The 26,795-nt window shown below is 35.1% G+C and overlaps 1 protein-coding gene across 2 annotated transcripts in view; it reads left to right on the forward strand.

Annotated features, from left to right (window-relative positions):
* ATR (ATR serine/threonine kinase) overlaps positions 1-26,795 on the forward strand; it is a 117,182-nt gene that overhangs the window by 57,360 nt on the left and 33,027 nt on the right. For both annotated transcript variants that reach the window (XM_006078008.4, XM_006078007.4), the window contains exons 24-35: positions 1,701-1,816; positions 4,476-4,596; positions 6,151-6,288; positions 7,927-8,137; positions 11,149-11,327; positions 14,928-15,092; positions 16,149-16,240; positions 21,561-21,652; positions 21,888-22,065; positions 23,435-23,614; positions 24,047-24,206; positions 26,093-26,272. In XM_006078008.4, the coding sequence (XP_006078070.3) occupies positions 1,701-1,816; positions 4,476-4,596; positions 6,151-6,288; positions 7,927-8,137; positions 11,149-11,327; positions 14,928-15,092; positions 16,149-16,240; positions 21,561-21,652; positions 21,888-22,065; positions 23,435-23,614; positions 24,047-24,206; positions 26,093-26,272 (1,812 nt within the window). The remainder of the gene's footprint in view (positions 1-1,700; positions 1,817-4,475; positions 4,597-6,150; positions 6,289-7,926; positions 8,138-11,148; positions 11,328-14,927; positions 15,093-16,148; positions 16,241-21,560; positions 21,653-21,887; positions 22,066-23,434; positions 23,615-24,046; positions 24,207-26,092; positions 26,273-26,795) is intronic.

Consider the following 26,795-nt stretch of genomic DNA (forward strand, 5'->3'; position numbering starts at 1 on the left):
ATATACAGCCTTGATGAACTCCTTTTCCTATTTGGAACCAGTCTGTTGTTCCATGTCCAGTTCTAACTGTTGCTTCCTGACCTGCAAACAGATTTCTCAAGAGGCAGATCAGGTGGTCTGGTATTCCCATCTCTTGAAGAATTTTCCACAGTAGATTGTGATCCACACAGTCAAAGGCTTTGGCATAGTCTAGCCTTAATTAGAAGCAAAAACTGTTCATCTTTAGTAATAAGAGAGAAAGCAGAGCATGTAAGCACTGATATGGTATTGTCACGCTGGGGAGATATTAGCATGGAAGTTGTAGAGGTATCTTGTAATTGCTTATTTTCTCAGTTAAATATGAAACAAGATGAACAACTGTAAGTATGTTAGTGTTTTTTGTTTGTTTTTTCTTCCAATTTTGTAGAGGTATAATTGACATACAGCACTGTATAAGTTTAAGGTGCATAGCAGAATGATTTGACTTAAGTACATCATGAAATGATTATCACAAGTTTAATGAATATCCATTTATCTCATATAAATACAAAATTAAATTTTTAAAAAGTTAAATTTTTTTAGCACAAGGAATGTTTTCCCTTGTGATTAGAACTCAGGATTTACCTTCTTAACAGCTTTCATATATAACATATGCTAATGCTAAGTCACTTCAGTCGTGTCTGACTCTGTGTGACCCCATAGACAGCAGCCCACCAGGCTCCGCCGTCCCTGGGATTCTCCAGGCAAGAATACTGGAGTGGGTTGCCATTTCTTCTCCAATGCATGAAAGAGAAAAGTGAAAGTGAAGTCACTCAGTTGTGTCCAACCCTTAGCGACCCCATGGACTGCAGCCTACCAGGCTCCTCCGTCCATGGGATTTTCCAGGCAAGAGTACTGGAGTGGGGTGCCATTGCCTTCTCCGTATATAACATATAGCAGTGTTAATTATATTTATCATGTTATACATTATATCTCTAATATTTCTTTATAACTGGAATTTGTACCTTTGATTGATCTAATTCTAAATATAAAGTACATATTCTATTAGTGTTTATAATTGTTATTAATAGGAATATATCTGTTGCATGTTGTCCTTTATAGTGGAATATAAAGAAAGAATAGTAGGTGATGAAAGATATAATATCCTAACATTTGTCTTGTGTTAAAGATTGATATTAGAAAGGTTTTTTTTCTTCATCTATAAAATCCCACTTGTTTTATTTTCAGGAAAGTAAAATATAACCATTTCATTGCTGGATTTGACTAATAAATTGGTCTTTAACATTTGCATCTTATTTTCAGAATTTTAAACTCAGTATGGTATATCTAGAATTTGAAATATCTTGAATTTTTGAACTATTTTGGATTTATAGTACTTTAATTAAAATTCAGAAAAGGTCACACTCTAAAAATTCTGCAAGTATAGAAGATTCCAATTTTTTCCTCCAAATAACTCTTAGTCATTTATTTTAGATTATGTTATATGTAGCATGCAAATTACATGTTCCATTATTGTTACTACCACAGCTTTGTGACCTTGAGTAAATCACCTAAATGGTTTTAAGCATTGAGATAAATCTGAACAAGTTCATAACTCCAAAATGTTATAATTTTATATACTTTTCTATGTATTTTTATAGCTGTAATATGTAGAATATTGGTGGATGTAAAGATGTATCTGTTTCATTGATAATTTACAACTGTAAAATATATATTTGTAGGAGTTACTTTCCATTTATGACTGCAGAGAGATGCAAACTGATGGCCCCGGTCACCAATTGTGGAGGCGATTTCCTGAGCATGTTCGAGAAATACTGGAACCACATCTAAATACTAGGTCTGTAAACTCATTAATACTGTTTTGATAAAATTGTTTTTAACTATATAAAATAAATGTTACTTTTGATATAACTTTTTAGCTTTAAAAGTGTTTTTAGTATGTTCTAATATGTGTTTTTCCACTATGATTTATGTTTATAATCTTGTCAAAATGAGAACAATCTGCTCATTGTTTAAATTCTATAACTTTGAATATTTAGACAAATTCATTGAAGCTGAAAGGATTATTTTTTAATTCAACTGTCAGTAGTACTTTGGAAAAAATCTACTTCAAATTGAATATGAGTTGAAACTTTTGATGTGTATGTGCTAAGTCACTTCAGTTGTGTCCAACTCTTTGCGACCCTTTGGACTATAGCCTGCCAGGCTCCTCTGTCCATGGGATTCTCTAGGCACGAATACTGGAGTGGGTTGCCATGCCGTCCTCCAGGGGATCTTCCCTGACCGAGAGACTCAACTCGTGTTTCTTAAGTCTCCTACATGGGCAGGCGGGTTCTTTACCACTAGTGCCATCTGGGAAGCCCTGTGAAAATATTTTCTTCTCCTTTAAGAAAAAAAATTTTTAACCTTTTCTTTGCCATTTTAAAAACTTTGTTAGGCTTGATTGAAGCCCATTAATTATTTTTACTTAGAAACTTTAGTTTTAGGTAGTCTAAGTCCCAAAATTATTGGCTATTTGACCTTGGATAATTACTTTAGCTTTTGAACCCTAGTACAGTACCTAGGTACATAGTAAAATGTTTTATAAGAGCCCTTAAGTATGTATACTTATTTTCTACATACCTTTTAATATTTAGAAACCTCTTAAACATCATTTTGTTTCTTATGAATAGTACTATTTAAAGATATAGTTTATTAAGATAAAATAAAGTTTGTTTTTTCTATTTTGAGAACTCTATACTTCTCCATTTCTTTATCTGTATTTTATAGCACTTATAGATGCTTAAGAGTTGCTGTTAACTAGATAGATAAATCGCCTATGGTTCACAATTGCCACAGAAATAATTTTAGGAGAAAATATCAGGATGTGACTTAACAGAGCCTTACTTGTTCCCCAATATCCATAGTTTTCTAAGTTCAGCATAAAACTTGTAAAAATCATCCAGAGAATTATATTCATGATGGTTCAAAATAATGGTGGTTAACTGAGAGACATTGGATTTTTCATTTTTTAGCAATTTGCGATACAGTGAAATACATAATGTTTGCTGAGACCCTTGAGTGTAGGGCATTAATTACATTTGTCATTTCCAAACCTTACGCTGGTGATTAAAAAGGAATCCACTCACCTCAATAGTTGCTGTACGCATGTGTAAGATGAGACCTATTTGAACAGGTTTAAATGTTAGTGCTGAGGAGCAAATAGAAAGAATCATGTTGAAGTTATGGAAGAGAGAGAAGTGATAATTGATAAAATAAGGCCCCAAGGAGCATCCAGAATACTAGCCATATATCTCATGGGTGATTAAAGGAAGTGAAGTCTCTTTCTCTGTAATAAGGGAAGATAAAATGATGGATAGAACTTATTTACAAATTTAACTGTGGGGTTGTGTTAATGGTTTCTTTTTTCTCCATGAAGTAAGAGGTATAAGAGATAAGATTATTGGCTGAAAGTATCAGTGCAGTTGGTAATAGGTCACGTAAGGAGAATAATGATCATTTGTAATAGCCACTGTGGAAAACAGAAGAGAGAGCTGATAAGGAATATTTAGGATTTCTGGGCAGCATAGAGGTCCACTGAGGTTGAAAACTAAGATACGTAGTGGTACTAATCTCATAAACAATTTCATGATTTTTCCTGTATCAATGCAGTGGCCTTGATATCGTTTCAGTGAAGGCAAGCATTTAGACTGATCCAAGATTTGGAGCTTGGCGGATGGGTCCAGCTGGTAAAGAACAGTGTGGCAGTGGAGTGTGTAGAGGATATTACCAAGAGAATGCTTGAAGTGAAGGACCATAGAAACCAAGCTGGTTAGAAAAAGAAGTAAATGAAAAGAAGGTATTATAGATTAGAAGAGTTTAGCAGAATCAAGAGACAGAATATCTCAATGAGAGAGAACAGATGTGTCAGTAACTGGATGAAAGAACTGGACCTTTGGGAAACTGTGGCCGTAAAGTGGGGTCTAAATAGTACATTTTGGAAGTGAAGAAGTTTCTCTGTTTTGGAAAGGGAGTCCCAAAAAAGAAGTAGAGAAGACAGTCATTGAGAAGTTTTCAGTTTGACTAGATGGTCCAACCAGACATTGAAGTCACTCAGGATGGTAAGACTTGGGGAGGAAAGAAAATGCTGAGCAATCTGCTAACTGTATCAGTGAGTTGGTAGATGTCCATAATGAGTATAGTATAGTATATATATGTGGATGACTTGAACCTCAAAGGAACAGATCTTTTTTGTTCCAGGGTGGGGTTGGAAGGATCTGAAAGAGCATTGAGGAAGGGAAGAAGCAGACTCAAATACTTTGTACTTGGGGAGTTCAAGAATGACCTATCACCCCATCACTAAGAAGCTTTAGGGAAAGTAGTGTCTTTAGCCAGATTTCAGTAAGGGCAAGGCTGTAGTGAGGTAGTCAGCAAAAGAGTTGATATAATTCCTTATACTAAAGTTCTAGACAGATGGATATATATTTATTTTTTAATAAACAATTTTTAAATTACAGATATAAGAGTTCTCAGAAATCAACAGATTGGTCTGGAGTAAAGAAGCCAATTTACTTAAGTAAATTAGGTAATAATTTTGCGGAATGGTCAGCATCTTGGGCAGGTTATCTTATAACAAAGGTAAGAGAGCCTTGTCCAGAATTTAACTGAATAGAAATTGTGAAGGAAATGAGAACATTTATCTGAATGCATAGCACACACAGTAGGCACTGAAATATTTGTGCTGTTAGTGATAGAAATTTTTGTAGAAAATGTTTACTAATAGAGAGTTTCTCTTTTGTTACTAGTAACAGTTTTTGAGTAAAAAGGTAGTTTTTTAATCAAGCAAATAATAGTGTTCTTAGTGTGTTTGTAAAATGTCTATTATATTACATTCTATCATTTTATGTTTTAAATAATACTGTTTAAAAGAATATAAATGCCTTATCAGACTTTTTTATATATAATAAAAAGAAAGATGTATTATCCCTCAGTGGCAATTTCTAAAAGAGAATACATTATCTGAACTTCCTCCAAAATAAAAGTAATGTGAATGTGAAAGTTGTTCAGTCATGTCCAACTCTTTGTAACCCTGTAGACTATCCCATCCATGGAATTCTCCAGGTTAGAATACTGGAGTGGGTAGCCTTTCCCTTCTCCAGGGGATCTTTCCAGCCCAGGGATCAAACCCAGGTCTCCTGCATTGCAGGTAGATTCTTTACCAGCTGAGCCACCAGGGAAGCCCCCCCAAAAGTAAAGGTTTTTTAAAAATAAAATTTCATGGAAAAATAGAGATATGTTCCTGATATTTTCCTAATATGAAATTTTTACATACCTGACAGAAAAAAGGTGCCTTTGTGTTTCCCCAAAATGTTTAACATGTATTTAAAATTCACAACTTTTGTTATTAATTCATATTTCTATTAGTGTTTTAAAGCATTATAATAAATTATATCTGGTAATTTCAATAAAGTTTTTCTCTTTTTTAGTGAATATACTGAAAATATAATATGTGAAATGTTAAATTAATACAATTAAATTAATTACTTTCAGCTGTGGAATATTTTATTTAGCTGTACTTAGTTTTGTTTTGTTTTTTAGTGAAGGATTTATATTTGAAGAAGGAAAAACCTTTAAACTTTTATAGGAGAACAGTAATGCTGGTAAATTGAGGGTTGGATCATACCAATAAAATTTGACTCTAACACCAAGTAATTTAAACTTTTTATTTCTTTCATTTTCTTTCCTATAGTTAATCCTTGTTGATTACTTAATAAAAATGTGGTCTTGTATGTAATTTGCTGGCCCAGGAAATACTTTCTGGTTACTTTCCTCATTTATTTGTTCAGGGAATAAATGTACTAAATTTAATGTAGCTAAGTAAAAGATAATGTTAAGCAAGGTTAATCTGTAACAAAACGTGGTGCATTTTAAAATGAAATCTAGGAGGAAAAGACCATTTTTGTTGAGATAGTTGGCAGCCCAAGTAGCTATATTGCTCTTGTAGGGGTCTCAGCAGTTTAGACACTTGACCAGAGAGATGGTGAGCTAAATCCTCCCTACTTGAGTGCCTTTCTTCAAAGGAAAATACCTACTCTACAATGATAGACTAGCTCACATGTTGTCTTTTGGTGTTAATCAAAAGAATAAAATGTACAAAACTACTTACTCTCTCTAAACCATTGGAGTTTATAGGTTCGGCATGATCTTGCCAGTAAAATCTTCACCTGCTGTAGCATTATGATGAAGCATGATTTCAAGGTGACCATCTATCTTCTTCCACATATTTTAGTGTATGTTTTGTTGGGGTGTAATCAAGAAGATCGACAAGAGGTGAGATACATCATTTTATTTGGTTTCTGTTTGTACAAATATTTGGGAAATGTAGTTAGTACTAAAAAGGCTATGTATTAGTTGGACATGTATATGCTATGTAATGGGATATCTAAACACTTACAAAATCCTTTTTTAAACTTTTATTTATCAAAGAGTTGTTTAATGCTTAGTTCATATCCTTTGCCTATTTGGGATTGTGTATGTGTGTACCTTTTTAAATAATTAGTAGGAGTTTGATATGTATTCTGAATACCAATTTGTGCCAGTCATATCGTAGAAAATTTTTTTCCAGTTATATCTTTTGCCATGAGAAATTTTAAATATAAATGCCAAATTTGTATATCTTTTATAACTTTTTAATGTTAAGCTTTTTATACGATGCCTTCTCTTATCCAGTATCATGAACATAGTTCTCCATATTTTCTTTTGATTTTTTTTGTTTGTACATGCCCTTCAATTACTCTGAAATGATTTCTGCAGATACTGTATTTATTTTTATGACTTTTTTTGTTGTTGTTGGTTTTTGTTTGTTTGTTTTAATAGGGACTCTGCTTTATTTTCTTAAATATTAACTAATACACAACATTTAGCACAAATCCAAAATATGATGACAAAAGTCACTATTAACTTTTTATTTCAAATATATCATTTTAGTTTAAAAGGCCTTAAGAGGCTTGCAAATTCAAGCTTGACAGATTTCCTACTGTCAAAACCAAGAGACCTTAGAAAATGAGAAGGAGGGCACTCTGTGCCCTTTTGATCTGATTCAGTAAGGCAACAAAACTTTGCAGTGTGATTTTGTTTTGCTTTAGAATTGGTGTGTCATTACAGAGCATGGTCTGTAATTCCATTCTATTGATGAGGAAATTAAGACACAGAGAGGTTAAATGACATGGAAACACAGACTCTTTGAGCAGAAGGGACCTTAGAATTAACACAGATCAGATTTTTGAGGCATAAAAGTTTTGCTTTGGGGAAAGGGCCCACCTTAAGGAAATCAAACTGCAGGCTAGTACCCCAACGTCTCATGACTGCCTCCCTTGAACCTCTAAACCCATACTGTATTTATATTCAGCACTTAAGTGCTCCATGATATTGTCACTCTGTTTACACCTTATCATATGCTACCTTGTATTGTTCGTGTGTGCAATCAAGTATACACACAAGAGGGCTTTCTTGGAGCAGAACCTATAGCTGGTGAAAGTCTGAATCCCACCCAGAGCCTGTAGCTGGGGTATGTCTGAATCCTACCACAGGGCTTTGCACATGAATATCTGCTTGCCTGTTTGACAGTGACATTCTAGAAACTGCCACAGTGAGCAGCGGGCTTTCCTTTTGTTTGAAGTGTCTGTTTGCAGATAAAGCATGAAAGAGACATCATAATCTCTCACAGGCACTTGGATAGTCTCAACCATCTTTGCCAAGTCTATTTTTGTGACTCTTTTACAGTATATTTTCTCTTCAGAGAAACATTTTATTGGCTTAATTTTAATGAGAAAGATAATTTATTATTAATCCATCATGGATTTTTTTTCTTTTGAAAATTATTCCCTAAAATGGTCAACCTTATATGTCAGGTAATAGTAAAATAGTATTATGTAGACATATCATTAACCATAAAATGGTTCTTCTTAGGTTTATGCAGAAATTATGGCAGTTCTAAAGCATGATGATCATCATACCTTAAGTACCCAAGACAGTGCATCTGATCTGTGTCAACTCAGTACACAGACTGTGTTCTCCATGCTTGACCATCTCACACAATGGGCAAGGCACAAGTTTCAGGCACTGAATGCTGAAAAATTCGCACAAGGCAAATCACATAGAGATAAGGTAGACTCCATGGGTAAGTCATAAGTTCTATATACTTCCTTCTCTTTATTATTAACCAGTTAGCTCCTTCCTATATCAATCTATAATTTAAGCATTAGCTTTTAAAAGACCTATATTTTCTTTCATGCCTTTTCCCCCCACCTCCCCAGGAGATGGCCTTGTCTGAGAAAAAGCGGTGACTTTATAGTAAGAAAGCCTCTCTTTAAACTCTTACTCTCACTTCCTTAAGCAAAACACCTTAATTTTGCTTAATTTTTCTTTGCATAAAATAAGGTTTATATTATCTCCCCTAGAAGATTGAGGATTAAGTGGGTTGATGATTATATATAGTAAATTATAAAGTGTGAAATAAATGCTATGTTAATGTTGTTATTAACCCACTCCTCACTGTTAATTCATTTATTCCATGTTCCCTCAATGTGTGTATACATTGTATATATACATATATGTGTATGTATATAAGTGTTCTTTATCTTTTTTCACTTATGAGATACTCTTTGCAGTCTTTTTCACAGTTAAGTTTTACACTTCAAAGATTTTACTTTCATTCATTTCATGACCTTTTTTTTTTTTTAATTCATTTCACTTATTTTATTCTTTTTTTCCCTGTCTCTGGTAGTTTGGTATCCAGCAGCCTCTCCAAATATGCTTAGTATGGGGAAAGAGGTGGGAGGGGGGTTCAGGACAGGGGGACACATGTACACCCATGGCTGATTCATGTCAATATATGGCAAAAACCACCACAATGTTGTAAGTAATTAGCCTCCAATTAAAATAAATTAATTAATAATAAAAGGAATTAGTAATCTTGTTAATCTGTACTGCTATGTACTTATCTACCCCATATTGTTTGTAAGTAAATCCTAGGTATCATTATTTCATCTATAATATTTGAGAGTGTAGCTCTAAAAGATAAGGACTCTTTGCAAAGAAATATAATCAACATGTCTTTATGATACCTAAAAAAACTGGTCATTATCCCTCTTAATATCAAATATCCAGTTTCCAAAGTTCTAATTATCTCATGAATGTCATATTTTTAAATAATTTGTTTGAATTAATTTATAAACAATATTCACACTTTACAGTTTCTTTCAGTTCAGCATTGTTATATCTTTTAATTTGAGTCTAAAGATTCTCTCCAAGATAGAGGGGATAAATGTATACATATAGCTAATTCACTTTGTTGTACAGCAGAAACTAACACAACATTGTAAAGCAATTATGTGCAATTAAAAAAACACCACTATAAAAAAAAAAAGATTCTCTGTCCAAAAAAAAAAATATAGTTAGTATATACTACAACACTAACCCCCTGTTACACCTGCTAACATGTTATTTTTTTCCCTTTGATTTTACAACTCCCACTAAGGTGACTAAAAGAAGAATCTCATTAGAGTCTAAAATGACACTTGCCCCTATGATATAAGCATTTGGCAAGATTTTGATGCATTACATTCTTCGGACATTAATAGATACACTTAATGTCTTTAAACTTTTGCACTTTTCATTCTTGTGGCAAATGGGTAAAGTATATGATCGTTCTGCTTCTCTGTACTTCAGCCATCTTAGTGGGAATACATTATTTTCCCCCAAAGCTTTGAGACTAATTGGAAAAACTGACTAAGACCCTTAAAGAGGCCTTTACTTAAGTTCTCCACTTGTGAGCATCTCCTTCTTGTTCCTCTATTTGTGGAAACACAAACATTCCTGTTGTTAAGCACAATAGTTTATTTTTTTAGGATATTTTGGACTGACAAATAATTATCTCTTTAGGGGAATGCTGTTCTTTACAATATGACTTTTTTTCTCTACAACATATTGATATGTTTTACATTAACTCTACAATTAAAGGTTTGTTTCTGTTTCTGCATGTGAAAATGGTACATAAAAACCAAACATGAACTCAGTTATTATCATTTCTTACTAACATTGTAATAAAAATTCTAGCTTTTAAGAGTAACATTTGTAATATTTCAAAAGTACAGTACCTTTAACATTTCTCATAATTTGAAATGAATTACACATTTTGATGGAAGTAAGAAACTTATTTTAAATATAATTTCATTTAAATTTACTATCTTGATTATGAAATTTGTTTCCTGTTTTCTACATGCTGTTATGAGTCATTATTAAAAGCTATAGCTTTTAAATAAGACTTCTTAAACTAGCTAGTCCAGAAGTTTCTCAATTAGGTCTTTTCTTAGATTCTTTTAAAAAAAATTACCATTTTAAAGTATTTATGATTTTACTTGAAAGGTACTTTTACTTTCTATTTCCACCTTAATAGCTAATGTAGATATAGCAACACAGGAAAGAAATAGATTGTTAATAAAGAAAGCTATTTCCATAATTCTGCCTTTTCCCAACTCATACTTTATCACTGTTTTTATAGTTATTAATAATCAATAACTCATCTTTGTATCTTTTGTGCATGTGTGCTAAGTCACGCCAGTCGTGTATGGACTGTAGCCTGCCAGGCTCCTCTGTCCATGGGATTCTCCAGGCAAGAATGCTGTAGTGGGTTGCCTTGCCCTCTTCCACGGGATCTTCCCGACACAGGGATCGAACCTGCATCTCTTACATCTAACCTGCATTGGCAGGAGGATTCTTTGCCACTAGATCTTTTGTATCATCTTTATATATCCTCAACATTTAATGTGAATTTACATTTAATCCTTACAACATTTAAGGAAGGCAAAACAGATGCTAGGATTTATAGGAAAGTGTGTGTGTTAGTTGCTCAGTCGTGACTGATTCTTTGCTACACCATGGACTGTAGCTCCCCAGGCTTCTCTGTCCATAGAAACAGAAGTTCAAATAAGTTAAATGACTGTTTAAGGTAAGGTAAGTAATAATTGCTGTTGGAGCAAGAGTCTTCTGAGCTCTTGCTGGTAGTTACATTCTAAATAAGATACACTGGTACATGTAGATTAATTTATTTCATGAAATAAAATTTAATGTATACTTTTAAAATTTCATCTTCTAAGTCTTTAATTACTCAATTATCTTTTTATGATCTAGTGTCTACTGTGGATTATGAAGACTATCAGAGTGTAACTCGTTTTCTAGACCTCATACCTCAGGATACTCTGGCAGTAGCATCCTTTCGCTCCAAAGCATACACACGAGCTGTAATGCACTTTGAATCATTTATTACAGAAAAGAAGCAAAACATTCAAGAGCATCTTGGATTTTTACAGGTTTGAAATTAATATAGTGAACTTAATAATGATGTTTAATATTGCCAGTCTTTTATGTTTAGATTGTTCATTTTATTGGTTTAGATGATAATACTATGATTGTATATGGAAGAGAAAGTAAGGACCAGTGGGACTAATACAGTGAATTAAATAAGAGGTCAAGATTGGTGGGCTTCTTTTCAGGTCGAAAAGCAGAATGCTGTGAGAGAACTGGAAAATAGCTTGTAGTCTTTCGGTGACAGTCTCTCCTGTCTTTGTTTGCCTCCTTGTCTAGCATTAGTCTCTCTTAATTGTTAAAGTCATTCTTTTATAAGGGTATTCAACTCCCTTGTCTTTCTCCCTCTGTATTGTATTCACTTGTAAGACTCCAATCCTGAATAAACTCACCCATGTGTTTTCCCATTGTTTGCATGTAAGCAACTGAACATCACTGGAGTAAAATCACACTGTGGATATTTAACTGGTTTTCCTTCACATTCATAATCTCAAACTTCAGCAGAACTCTTTAACACTGCCTTCAGTCTATGTTTCTCCAATTAAGACTACTTTCCCTCTCTTCATGATGACTATTTCTTACCTTCTCTTCATGTCTCTTCTCACCTCACTTATTCTCAGTTGATGACCTTGCTTTATTGTTCCTTAGGAAAATAGAAGCCAAATCTACCAAATCTGAAAATTCACTGGATTCTGCACCATATTCTTTTTCTTCTCTATTCTGTTCCTAAGGAAGAATCCCTTCCTGCCAAAATTCAGTTCTTCTACTTCTGTTGTTGATTTCAAGAATTTCACTCCTTCAGATATTCCTTCTTTCTCCAGTATGATTAACTTTTCTTTCTCAACCAGAGTAATAAAGTATATAGACATGTTCTGGTATAACAGAACATTTTAATTTTTCTCTAATTCCCTTGAAAAGATCTTACAGTATCGTTTTTCAGATACTTCCCAACTTTCTGTTTCCCTCCATAGCCAGTTTTTAAAAGAATTGCCTATCTTCTTTATAGACCTTTATTTCTTATTTACTCTTTGCCCATTCCAATAAGAGTTCCTTCTCCATTCAACTGACTCTATTCTTGCTAAGAAAATCACTGACATATACATATACTATTATGTATAAAATAGATAACTAATGAGAACCTTTTCATACTGTTCATGGGATGAAGCACAAGCTGGAATCAAGATTGCCCGGAGAAATATCAATAACCTCAGATACGCAGATGACACCATCCTTATGGCAGAAAGCGAAGATGGACTAAAGAGCCTCTTGATGAAAGTGAAAGAGGAGAGGGGGAAAAGTTGGCTTAAAACTAGCATTCAGAAAACTAAGATCATGTTATCCGGCCCCATCACTTCATGGCAAATAGATGGGGAAACAATGGAAACAGTGAGAGGCTTTATTTTCTTGGGCTCCAAAATCACTGCAGATGGTGACTGCAGCCATGAAATTAAAAGACACTTGCTCCTTGGAAGAAAAGCTGTGACCACCTAGACAGCATATTAGAAAGCAGAGACATTCCTTTGAGAATGTCTTGTTGTCCAGAGACGGCCAACAAAGGTCCGTCTAATCAAAACTATGGTTTTTCCAATAGTCGTGTATGGATATGAGAGTTGGGCTATAAAGAAAGCTGAGTGCCGAAGAATTGATGCTTTTGAACTGTGGTGTTGGCCTTGGACTGCAAGGAGATCCAACCAATCAATCTGAAAGAAATCAGTCCTGAATATTCATCGGAAGGACTGATGCTGAAGCTGAAACTCCAATACTTTGGCCACCTGATGCAAAGAACTGACTCATTTGAAAAGACCCTGATGCTGGGAAAGATTGAAGGCGGGAGGAGAAGGGGACGACAGAGGATGAGATGGTTGGATGGCATCACCGACACGATGGACATGAGTTTGAGTAGGCTCTGGGAGTTGGCGATGGACAGGGAAGCCTGGCGTGCTGCAGTCATGGGGTCGCAAAGAGTCGGACACAACTGAGTGATTCAGTTGAACTGAATAAGAGCCTACGGTATAGCACAGGAAACTCTACTCAATACTCTGCTCTGTGGTGACCTAAATGGGAGAGAATTCTTAGAAGAGAGGATATGTGTATATGGTTAGCTGATTCATTACTCTGCCGACAAAGGTCTGTATAGTCACAGTTATGGTCTTCCCCATGGTCACATACGGTTGTGAGAGCTGGACCATAAAAAAGCCAGAGAGCCAAAGAATTGATGCCTTCAAACTGTGGTGCTGGAGAAGATTCCTATGGGTCCCTTGGACAGCAAGGAAATCAAACCCGTCAATATTAAAGGAAATCAACCCTAAATACTCATTGAAAGGACTGATGCTAAAGCTGAAACTCCAATACTTTGGCCGCCTGATGTGAAGAACTGACTCGATGGAAAAGACTCTGATGCTGGGAAAGATTGAGGGCAGAAGGAGAAGAGGGCTTCAGAGGATGAGATGGCTGGATGGCATCACCAGTGCCATAGACACGAATTTAGGCAAACTCCAGGAGATGGTGAGGGACAGGGAGGCCTGGCGTGCTGCAGTCCCTGGGTTTGCAGAGTTGTACATGGCCGGGTGACTGAACAACAGTGACACTGCTGATTCACTTTGTTGCACAACAGAAACTAACACAACATTGTAAAGCAACTATTCACCAATAAAAGTTTAAAAAGAAAGAAAATTGGTGGCCTCCATGTTGCCAAATCCAATAAATACCTCCCAGTCCTCATTTTATTAACCTCATGGCATCATTTGACCACTCCTTTATTAAGACATTTTCTTTTCTCTCACAACTTCTGGGATACCACATATTCTAGGTTTCTTCAAGCTAGTCCCTGCTCTCAGTTTCATTTGCTAGTTCTTCCTCATTTATACATATAGAAGTACTCTAGTGTCCTCTTTTCTTCTCTGCCTCTGTTCATTTCATAAATCACTTCATCCTTTCCCCTGCCATCTTTGTGCTAACTAGTCCCAAATTTTTATCTTCAGCCTGAATATCTCCTTTGAACCCAGATTTAGTGTCTTGTGTTTCTTGTTGTTCAGTCTCTAAGTTGTGTCCAGCTCTTTGTGACCCCATGGACTGCAGCACAACAGGCTCACTTGTCTTCACTGTATCTCAGAGTTGACTCAAATTCATGTCCATTAAGTCGGTGATGCTGTCTAAGCATCTCATCTACGTTGCCCACTTCTCTTTTTGCCTTCAGTCTTTCCAAGCATCAGTGTATTTCTTGAAAGTATGTTAATACCAATATATTAAATGCTTATTTAAAATATTTTAAAATTTTAGAATATAACTTATAGACTGTACTCAACAGAATTTATTATATATCAGATTTTTACAAGAGTTCAAGACCTTGAGAGTCTTTACAGTTCTCATTGTCACTGGCAGTTACTAGTGGAGATTTGTATTTAAGTGGAATATGGGTATGTTTAAGTGGAACAGAATGCCTGGAAATAAATTTGCAGTTTTACTGTGAATCTACCCTGAAACAAATACTTATTGTTGCTTTGAGGAAAAAAAATACTTATATGCTTTTTTACATGAATGGGTGGCTTTATTTCTAGTTGTGTCTTTTTTTCTTATTTTACTGTTTCTTTAATGATTGAACAAAGAAATTATATGCTGCTATGCATGAACCAGATGGAGTGGCTGGAGTAAGCGCAATTCGAAAGGCAGAGCCATCTCTGAAAGAACAAATCCTTGAACATGAAAGCATCGGCTTACTGAGGGATGCCACTGCTTGTTATGACAGGGCTATTCAGTTAGAACCAGACCAGGTAAGAAAAGAAATGAAAGGCAACATAATAAAAAGAACTATGAACTAGAATCTCTGGAAACCTTAATGTCAATACTGTCTCTACCAGTGTCACTCTGTGTCTGGAAAATATTTAACCGTCTGTGAACTTGAGTTTCCTGATTGATAAAATTAGAGATATGCTAGATGATCTCAAAGATCCTTTCCAGTACCAAATTTCTATGACCTTACAAATCCCCCAAATGAATGAGATTTATTGTGGAATATACTTAGTTTTAAGCTGTATATTCAGTTACTCTGAAATTAAGGTAATTTTGCTTTACTATTAAAAGTGTAAGACTTGCATCAATTTTTAATAATAATAGTGATTCTATAGCCTAAGAAAGTTTTTCAGATTACACATGCCCCATCACCATCTGGCAATCTCTGAAATGGTCCTTTGGTATCACTGAGCTACAGTTACTAATGAAGGCACGTCATGTATCTCATGTATATTAGAACAGGAAAGAGGTTTAGAATCATTGGTTTACAATCTTGGTTTAGAATATCTCTAATCTTAGGTATCCCTTTTTTGTCATAATTGGCCTGTTCATTTTCTCAGAAGTTCAGTGTATAGGGCCTTTATTTTTCACAATCTTGTTCTCAATTTTAAAGAATACTTCATAATCCTATTTAACTCTTCAGTTTCTATAGTCTAAAATCTATACTAATAATATTGTGACCTTTGAGTTTAATTTTTACATGAGAAATAATGACAGTCTTTAAATGAAGTATTAAGAAATCCTGTTACTTTTATATTTGATCTAAACAAAAAATTAGACCTTATCTGGGAAAAAATAATAAATTCAATCTGAGATGCTTTTTAGGTTGTCTGAATTAAAAAAAAAAAAAATTCAGATGTGTATAGAACATTGGCAGAGGAGTCTGCCATATAGCCAAGCAAGTCACTTGTTAAACTAAGAAAGGTAGGCTCAGTGAAGAAGATAGTATTTTTTAAGGACAAGCAGTTAAACACTTTTTGGTTCCTAAGATGTATTTGAAGTAACAATTGCTATTTTAAATACTTTAAAATTTCCAGATCATTCACTATCATGGTGTTGTGAAGTCCATGTTAGGTCTTGGTCAACTGTCTACTGTAATCACTCAGGTGAATGGAGTGCATGCTAACAGGTAATGCTTTTTAAAAGAATTTTTTTTATCATTGTTTTGAAATGGGAAATTTTAAATTGACTGATTGGGTTGAAGTAATGTTTACTAAAGTAATGAAATCTTTTTTGTTTTCATGGTGTTGGAGATAAGCACCAAAAAATATTTTGTCCTACTCTCTCTCTCGTAAGTCAGTCTAGCACTTAACAGCTTATCTTTTGTGCAAAGAATCATCTTTGAAGTAAATTTGCTTTATGACAGGAACCCGCCAGACTTTACCTACTATGGGTGAAGTTCATATTCATACTTCTAAAGGGTATCTAAGCTGTGCCTACATAATCAGCACCAGTTATTTTATGTGTTGGAAAGAAGGAAATTTTGTGACTGAATTAAAGAATACCACTCTAAAATCTAGGGATTGTTTTCCCCTAAAAGACTAATAAAAATGAAAACAACCTTCCTTTCCTAAAGAAAATAGGTTTCTTAGAGCAAACCAAATGATAACCCCCAAAAAGTGCTTATATGTGGCAAAGATTAAAGCATCCATGTTTCTTTTAATATAAAAAATAATTAGGAAGGTTGATTTTGCTCTTGAAACTGCCTTGCTCTGCCAGCTGAAAGCCTTTTTCCTTAATGTATTTGCCAGACCCCAGATAACTTTTCCGGACAGTGTTCAGTTCAGTTCAGTCGCTCAGTCGTGTCCGACTCTTTGCAACCCCATGAACCACAGCACGCCAGGCCTCCCTGTCCATCACCAACTCCCGGAGTTTATCCAAACTCATGTCCATTGAGTCGGTGATGCCATCCAACCATCTCATCCTCTGTTGTCCCCTTCTCCTCCTGCCCTCAATATTTCCTCGCATCAGGGTATTTTCAGATGAGTCAGCTCTTTGCAACAGGTGACCAAAGTATTGGAGTTTCAGCTTTAGCATCAGTCCTTACAATGAACACCCAGGACTGATCTCCTTTAGGATGGACTGATTGGATCTCCTTGCAGTCCAAGGGACTCTCAAGAGTCTTCTCCAAAACCACAGTTCAAAAGCATCAGTTCTTTGGCACTCAGCTTTCTTTATAGTCCAACTCTCACATCCATACATGACTACTGGAAAAACCATAGCCTTGACTACACAGATGTTTCTTGACAAAGTAATGTCTCTGCTTTTTAATATGCTGTCTAGGTTGGTCATAACTTTCTTTCCAAGGAGTAAGCGTCTTTTAATTTCATGGCTGCAATCACCATCTGCAGTGATTTTGGAACCCCCAAAAATAAAGTCAGCCACTGTTTCCCTTGTTTCCCCATCTATTTGCCATGAAGTGACAGGACTGGATGCCATCATCTTAGTTTTCTGAATGTTGAGCTTTAAGCCAACTTTTTTACTTTCCTCCTTCACCTTCACAAGAGGCTCTTTAGTTCTTCACTTTCTGCGATAAGGGTAGTGTCATCTGCATATCTGAGATTATTGATATTTCTCCCGGCAATCTTGATTCCAGCTTGTGCTTCATCCAGCCCAGCATTCTCATGATGTACTCTGCATATAAGTTAAATAAGCATGGTGACAATATACAGCCTTGATGTACCCCTTTTTCTATTTGGAACCAGTCTGTTGTTCCATGTCCCGTTCTAACTGTTGCTTCCTGACCTACATACAGGTTTCTCAAGAGGCAGGTCAGGTGGTCTGGTATTCCCATCTCTTTCAGAACTTTCCACAGTTTATTGTGATCTACACAGTCAAAGGCTTTGGCATAGTCAATAAAGCAGAAATAGATGTTTTTCTGGAACTCTCTGGCTTTTTCGATGATCCAGCGGATGTTGGCAATTTGATCTCTGGTTCCTCTGCCTTTTCTAAAACCAGCTCGAACATCTGGAAGTTCACGGTTCACGTATTGCTGAGGTCTGGCTTGGAGAATTTTGAGCATTACTTTACTAGCGTATGAGATGAGTGCAACTGTGCAGTAGTTTGAGCATTCTTTGGCATTGCCTTTCTTTGGGATTGGAATGAAAAGTGACCTTTTCCAGTACTGTGGCCACTGCTGAATTTTCCAAATTTGCTGACATATTTAGTGCAGCACTTTCACAGCATCATCTTTTACAATTTGAAATAGCTCGACTGGAATTCCATCACCTCCACTAGCTTTGTTCATAGTGATGCTTCCTAAGGCCCACTGGACTTCACATTCCAGGATGTCTAGCTCTAGTTGAGTGTCCAGACATGAGATCTGGTCAAAAGGGATGGGATCATCTTACTTTACCAAAGAGCACAGGCCACTGTCTTTAGTTAGTTCATGCAGTACTTCTAAATGCAGATTCTATAAATTCAAAACTATGATTTTAAAGACCACTGTTCTACGGTGTCTGAGAGCAGAGAAACTCAGTCTTAGTTGTATGGTTTCAAAGTAGTGGAATTTATAAAATGATGGAAAAAAAAGCTTTACAGAAGCAGGGAAAGATTGGGTATATGTTTTAGACTTATTTCTCCAGATTATTTGAGAGACCTGATGAATAAAAGGGTTGCAGGAATTTGGGAAAGTTTGTCATGGCTCAAGCCAGTGTGTCTTATTTCCTTATGATGCGTACTGCACGCCCTTCTTTTTGGGTCTGGGATACATAGAGCCTCCTGATCATTGGACTGTGAAAAGGCAAGCTTCAATATTCAACAAAGGATACTATATCACTGGTGCAAGTGGTCATTGAGGTGATGTGTTTTTCTTGGGGTGGATACTTGTGTTTAAACAAATATTTCTCCAAAATTATTGTCTGTGCTTAAACTACACGTTGTTTTATTTTTTAAAATTTTGTATTGGAGTATAGCAGATTAACAATGTTATAGCAGATTAACAATTAACAATGAAACAGTAGTTTCAGGTAGACAGCACAGCCATGCTTATTATACCTGTATCCATTCTCTCCCAAACTCCCTTCCCATCCAGTCTTATATATAACATTGAGCTGTGTTCCCTGTGTTGTACAGTAAGTCCTTGGTTGGTTATCTATTTTAAATACAGCAGTACAGAGTCATCTTTTTAATGCATTTATGGAAGTATTATCACAGCCTGATCCTCATGGCCATTTGGTACAATGCTTCTTGGTACAGTGCTTGGTGTGACCCTCTGCTTTAAGGTCATGGCATCTAGTTCCATCACTTCATGGCAGATAAAAGGGGAAAAAGTAGAAGCATTGACAGTTTTATTTTCTTGGGCTCCATAATCATGCAGATGGTGACTGCAGCCATGGAAATAAAATACACTTCCTTCTTGGAATTAAAGCTATGACAAACCTAGACAGCATATTAAAAAGCAGAGACATCACTTTGCTGACAAAGGTCCATATAGTCAAAGCTATTCCAGTAGTCATGTACAAATGTGAGAGTTGAACCATAAAGAAGACTGAGTGCTGAAGAATTGATGCTTTTAGATTTTGGTGTTGGAGAAGACACTTGAAAGTCCCATGCACTGCAAGGAGATCAAACCTGTCAATCCTAAAGGAAATCAGTCCTGAATATTCATTGGAAGGACTGATGCTGAAGCTGAAGCTCCAATGCTTTGGCCACCCAATGCAAAGAGCTGACTTACTGGAAAAGACCCTGATTCTGAGAAGGATTGAAGGCAGGAGGAGAAGGGGATGACAGAGGACGAGATGGTTGGATGGCATCACCAACTCAATGTACTTGAGTTTGAGCAAACTCTGGGATATGATGAAGGACAGAGGAGCCTAGTGTGCTACAGTCCATGGGGTTGCAAAGAGTTGGACATGGCTTAGTGACTGAACAAGAACAACAGTCCCCTCTGGAGAGCAACTCTTCCTAATTCTACTCAGATTTGGATCCTAAAATTTTTGATACTTCAGCATGTTGTAATACACTTGTGAAGTTATTCAAATTCGGATTTTTGAAAGTTATGAGTCTGTTGTATTTCTTTTAGTTTGTTCTAAATCATTTTTGATGGTATTCAGAAATTAGAAAATATTTAGTATTTGTGTTGTTATTTTATTTTTTTAATAATTGATTCATTTGTTACATTTTCTTTATGTATTTTTACTACAGAAAGAACAAAGAGGGCTTTTAAGGGCGTTGATCCCAGCCTGTCTGAATCTGTTACCTTATTTATAATATGGGGATATGTGTACATTTTGGTATTATTAACTAATTAAATGGAAAAATGTGCCTGGCCTAAGGTCTAACATAACATAACATAAGCAGTTATTCACATAATATGATTTAATAAAGAAGAAACATGGGGAAAGTGTAGCTTCTTCTATGCAGTCATGATCTAAATATCACTAGCCATCTTAGTATCACATAAGTAGGATGCTTAAAAAAAATAGTAACCTATATCATAGTGCTTTTACAAACCCCAATTTTAAAGTAACTGAAAATAATAAGAATAGATAAGTATTTTAGGTAGCTAATTTTGTATCTTTTTTTATACTATTGACACATAATTAGTAACTTGGTTATGCCCTTATTATTGAGTATCCTTTGTTCCCTAATGCTCAATGCACACCACCAGTTTCTATGTTTTTGTCTTTGCTGCTGCTGCTAAGTCGCTTCAGTCGTGTCCGACTCTATGCGACCCCACAGACGGCAGCCCACCAGGCTCCCCTGTCCCTGGGATTCTCCAGGCAAGAACACTGGAGTGGGTTGCCATTTCCTTATCCAATGCATGAAAGTGAAAAGTGAAAGTGAAGTTGCTCAGTTGTGTTCGACTCCTTGCAACACCATGGACTGCAGTCTTTAATTTTGCTCAAAATCCCATGTTATTAGAATTACTTACCTGTGATACATAAATGTTCAGTTGGCTCTTTTTCCTCACTGCTCTTTGTTAAAGTTAAACCTGCAGCTAATCTTACAACTGTTCTTTGTAATTATCCAGTCATTAATTCTGATTTAATATATGGCAAATTTGTCAAAAATGACATTTTTTGTCAGAAGTAATTATTGAAAATAATTGAATTATTGAAATTGTAATTCAATTTCAATTATAATTATTGAAAATTTCAATTGTAATTGCTGTAAAATACAATTTCTTTTTATTTTATTTTATTTTATTTTTAAACTTTATATAACTGTATTAGTTTTGCCAAATATCAAAATGAATCCGCCATAGGTATACATGTGTTCCCCATCCCGAACCCCCCTCCCTCCTCCCTCCCCATTCCATTGTAATTATTGAAAAAAATATTTTGGGGGAATGGAAAGATTAAAATTGGGATTGTTGCAGATAGAAATTAATTATTTTGTACTTAAGTACAAAATACAATAAATAGAGTATCCAAACCAATGAAAAGTCTGTAAATGCCACCTTAAATTTAAATACATGTTCAATTGATATGGATTTCTTTTAATAGGTCTGAATGGACAGATGAATTAAACACATACAGGGTGGAAGCAGCTTGGAAATTGTCACAGTGGGATTTAGTAGAAAACTATTTGGCAGCAGGTACAATTACTTTTTAAAAAATAACCAGTTTTAATATGAATAAATATTCAGACCTAGTAGCTAAGCAACATTCATAATTAACCTGTCAGCTTTTCTTATGATTGCCTTGTTTAGTTCAAAGTGGAATAAAAGCATCTGTTCCAAATTTCTGTTGACTATTTTACCAAATGAAATAAAGCTTGTTCTGGGACCAGCTATTATGGCATTCCTTGACTCTCTGTCAATTGTTTTTCAGATGGGAAATCTACAACGTGGAGTGTCAGACTGGGACAGCTATTATTATCAGCTAAGAAAAGAGATACCACAGCTTTTTATGATACATTGAAACTAGTGAGAGCAGAGCAAATTGTGCCGCTTTCAGCTGCAAGCTTTGAAAGGGGCTCTTATCAACGTGGATATGAATATATTGTGAGGTATTTTGAGGTTTCCATATTTATATTCCTGGTTTGTAGGTGTCATATGACTAGCTTGGAATTTTGTGCTTACTAAATAAGCAATAGTATGTTTGGTGTCATGCATAGCTACGCAAATGGCTCTTGCATTTTTTTAACTTCACAATCACCCTATCTATGTTTTTTTTTCTTTTAATGTATATCCTTTTAATTAGAAAGGCAATTATGAGACTGCTAAAAAATTGTAAAAATATCTTACATTCATCCTGATATAGTGTCATAGTTTCTTTTCTTTATAGCCTAAATAATTAGACATCTACTCTGCCTGGCACATTGATGTCAGTACTTTTGGTTCCTTTTCCTTTTTCTCATTTAGAAATGCATTTGACATTTCCCACCTCAAATTTTCCCCCTCAGATGTAGGCATTACATTACTCACAAGGAATATTAACTTTTAGAGGTAAAGAAGGCAATGATGGAAAACATTTTAGATCTGTTAATTTACCTGAAGAAAATGATAAAACATGTTATAACCAAACTGCAGGAAATTGAAAAATAAGCAGGCTTTTTTTTAGTTCATAAAAATTTATTAAATTTTGTTATCAGCCCCTTTGATAACAGCTTAATGAAACCAGAGATTAGATCACTGAGATTAATAATTTGGTTCTGTAGCTACTCAACTGCATGCTTGAATGCTGTCATAGAAATGGGAGGAAACTGGTATGAATGTATCACAGATGTTTCCATCAGCCTTAGCAAAAAGAACAATTAAAATTGTGTTCATTTCACAATTTTTTACTGGCATCTACCATACCAGGTCCTCTTACAATAGTACCAGCGATATATACAAATATTTATGTTGAGTTTTCCCAGGGCACTCAGTGGTAAAGAATCCTCCTGCCAAGCAGGAGATGGGTCAGGAAGATTCCCTGGAGAAGAAAATGGCAACCCACTCCAGTATTCTTGCCTGGGAAATCCCATGGACAGAGGAGCCCAGCAGGCTACAGTCCATGGGGTCTCAAAGAGTCGAATACGACTTAGCAATTAAACAACATTATCTTCTTTATATTTATACATTTGAATTTTATATATTCAAATGGCTTTCATACATTTGAATTTAGTTATATATACCCTTCTCCAGTTTAATTAGGGTAATCTGGGAGTCATAGCATAGCACTAAATATTCAAATCAACATAAATTGGTGTTTATACTCAATTTGAAACATTATAAATGTTAGTGTTTATATATCAAGAATATATATCGGTTAAAGTTCTTCAAAAGAAAACTGCACATTCCATATTCTTCATGGTTAAAGTACATGCTTTATGTGTCAGATTAATGTAACTAAATATATGACAACATATTAATATAGGCTCTGTCTGTCTTCAGATTGCACATGTTGTGTGAGTTGGAGCATAGCATCAAACCACTGTTTCACCAGTCTCCAGCTGACAGTATTCAAGAAGATTCACTGAATTGGGTAGCGCGACTGGAAATGACCCAGAATTCCTACAGAGCGAAAGAGCCCATTCTGGCTCTCCGGAGAGCTTTATTAAGCCTCAACAAAAGGTTTTACACCCTTTTTTTTATGTCAGTTATTGTGTATTTAGTATTATATTTTCATATTATTTGGAGTATTTGTCTTTCCTAATTTGTCTCTGAATCTGTTTTTTTCTATTGTAAATTGCCAAGACTGCACTAGACAGTTGAAATGAACCCAGAACTTAAAAATTACTTTTATGTGCTATATATCATATTTTTTGAATATTCAAAACACTTGAGGGAGGTACAGGTATAAGTCAGTAGTAAAATCTTCATAGCCTTGTAATCGATAACAATGGAGAACTCTAAGAAAATTAAAATTAGTCTTTTAACAAATTAATCTTCTTGATTCCTTTGAAAAGATATACTGAGAGGGTTCCATATTGGGAAGAGATAGTACAATTAAATTATGAATATACTTAAAAATGCTCTTTTCCCTGTTTTGTCATGTTTCTTTAGACCAGATTACAGTGAAATGGTTGGAGAATGCTGGCTACAGAGTGCCAGAGTAGCTCGAAAGGCTGGTCACCACCAGACAGCCTATAATGCTCTCCTTAATGCTGGAGATTCACGACTCGCTGAACTGTATGTGGAAAGAGCAAAGTGGCTCTGGTCCAAGGTAATGGCCAAGGAACATCATTATATATATCTTCTGTTGTAGACTGGGTACTTCCTACAAAGTCCTGACAGAGATGATCCCTAATCTAAATTCAGAACCTTCCTTTTCTGTCACCTTTCTTCATCATTTGGAAGAAACTTCCTTCTGTACTGAAGTCCCAAATATTTTCCCATTCCAAGACTGAAAATGCAGTTCTTTCAGTTTTCATCTTGTCTTTCATTTTTTTCTTGAAGGAAATGACCAATATTTACTTTGATTTTACCTCCTATATGTTTACATGAGTGCATGTAGTAGGTACTTTAAAAATATTTAAGTGAGCATAACCCTGTCCTTACTTACATTCTTGGCAGATAATTAGTTTTGTGTAGACTTGCCAATGTTGCTGTGCAAATTCACTTTTAATCTAGCCTGTTAGAAAGGGCTTAGCTTCAGAACAAAAGTTCTCAGCAATCCTCAGATTAAAGCTATGGTTATAGGAAGGGGACTTTTTAAATATCTAAACTCCTTGAAAAACTTGTGCCCCAAATTTAAATGGCTCTTCCTTACATCTCCGCATGCTTGCCACCAGTCTAGAATTAATAGAGGCATAGCTTGTTCTGAAGTTGACAGTTAGTAACTATAGTTTGTGCCATCCGCAAATGCCCCAAGTGTTATGGTGACTAAGAAAGGACAGGGGAGGAAGCATTTCCTAGATGGGAAGTGAAAATAATAATTCAGCCTGCATTAGTCAGTATTTGGTCATTTTCAGAGCCAGTGATGGTCCATGTGTATATTGTAGTACCTTAAACTCAGTATGCTCAAAATATAATTCATTATGTAAAATTCAGTGTCTCTTTCCCCTCCTGTATTCCCAGTTCTTCTAAGTAGAGCTCTAAGCACATCCTGTTATCTATGACAGAAATCTGGCCCTTCATCTCCCTCACTTTCTACATCTAATTGAAGACTAAATGTATCTTAAAAATATCTTTTGAATCCTTTCTCTCTTACTTTATCTTTACTATTTTCCTTCGTACCCTTAGCATTTACAGCCTCTGATAATATTAACAGATTTTTGTTTTTGTTTTTCTTGAGGTCTCACCTCTTCTTGGTATTCATTACTACAGTCTTTCCTCTTTCTAAAGTGCACGCTGAATCGTACTGCTCCCCCATTAAAATCCTTCAAAGTATTCTTTGCAGCTTTAGGGTTAAGTCAGAACTCTAGAAAGTACACAAGGCTCTTTCTCATTGAGTCCAGACTTCTTCTTTGGCTTCATTTGTCACTATCTCACAAACCTTTTAGTCTTCAGCTAAAACCAGACTACTCGCCTTCTCCCAATTAAAATCATTATTCCTTCTACCAAGAAAGTCCTTCACTGAATTCTTTGCCAGGAAAATTACTGTTCATTAAGACCTAATTCAGGTTTTCCTCATGTGATTATCCTGCGTGACCACAGCTCAACTCTATTTTCTTATATTTTTAGGTAGATTTAGCAGACGCTTCTCTTTCTTCCATAATACCCATGTATATTCTTCTATTAATTGCACTTGGCACATTGTGTTGTTGTTTTATAGTTTATTTCCTCACTTGACAATGAACTTTTTTAAGCTGGAGATTTTGACATATTTATGGTTATCTCTAACCATCTACTTATATCTTTAGTGCCCTATTCTTTGATTGTTAAAAAAAATAAACAATTGAATAAATGAATATAGGAGTTCTACATGAAGCAGTAATTTCTTTTTAGGATTTTACTTTCATAGAAGGAAAATACAAGATGAACATGAAATTACACAGATTTATACATATAATACCTAATGAACTGTAAATTCTAACAATATTATTTACTTTTCAGAAAGTGAAAATTTGTTCTTAAGTTAAAAATCTTTTGTTGCCTTTTTTCTTTCAGGGTGATGTTCACCAGGCACTAATTGTTCTTCAAAAGGGTGTTGAGTTATGTTTTCCTGAAAATAAAACCCCACCTGAGGGTAAGAACATGTTAATCCATGGTCGAGCTACGCTACTAGTGGGCCGTTTTATGGAAGAAACAGCTAATTTTGAAAGCAATGCAGTTATGAAAAAATATAAGGTAAGTGTATGTATAATGCAATTTCTCACTTTTTTGTTGTTTTTGAAAACAGAAAAGTTATTTTAAATTCCATATGGAAGAACATGTAGAAAAATAGCCTGGAAGCTTTTTTGACTTTTTAGTGAGTGTGTAATGTAAGTATATAGTTCAAGGAATTATCACAAAATAAATATACTCATGAAACCACCACTCATATCAAGAAGTAGAGTATTAGCACTCCACAAATCACCCTTTCACCCTCCTCCCCAAAGTTAACCATAACCTAGCCTGAAAATTTTGAACACAATGAATACCTTCCTTACCAGAAAGTAAGCCCTACATAGATAGTGTTACAAAAGGGATACTTCTCAGTAACCCATGGGTCAAAGAAAAAACAATAGAAATTTAAAAATACTTTGAAATGAATGATAATAAAAATAAGACACAGCAAAACTTGGATTCAGCTAAAGCCATTCTTAAAGAGAATTTGAAATTTTATTTATATTGTTAGAAGAAAATGAAAGTTCAAAATTAATGAGCTAAG

The sequence above is a fragment of the Bubalus bubalis genome, chromosome 1 (genome assembly GCF_019923935.1).
Source record: "Bubalus bubalis isolate 160015118507 breed Murrah chromosome 1, NDDB_SH_1, whole genome shotgun sequence".
Taxonomy (NCBI): Eukaryota; Metazoa; Chordata; class Mammalia; order Artiodactyla; family Bovidae; genus Bubalus; species Bubalus bubalis.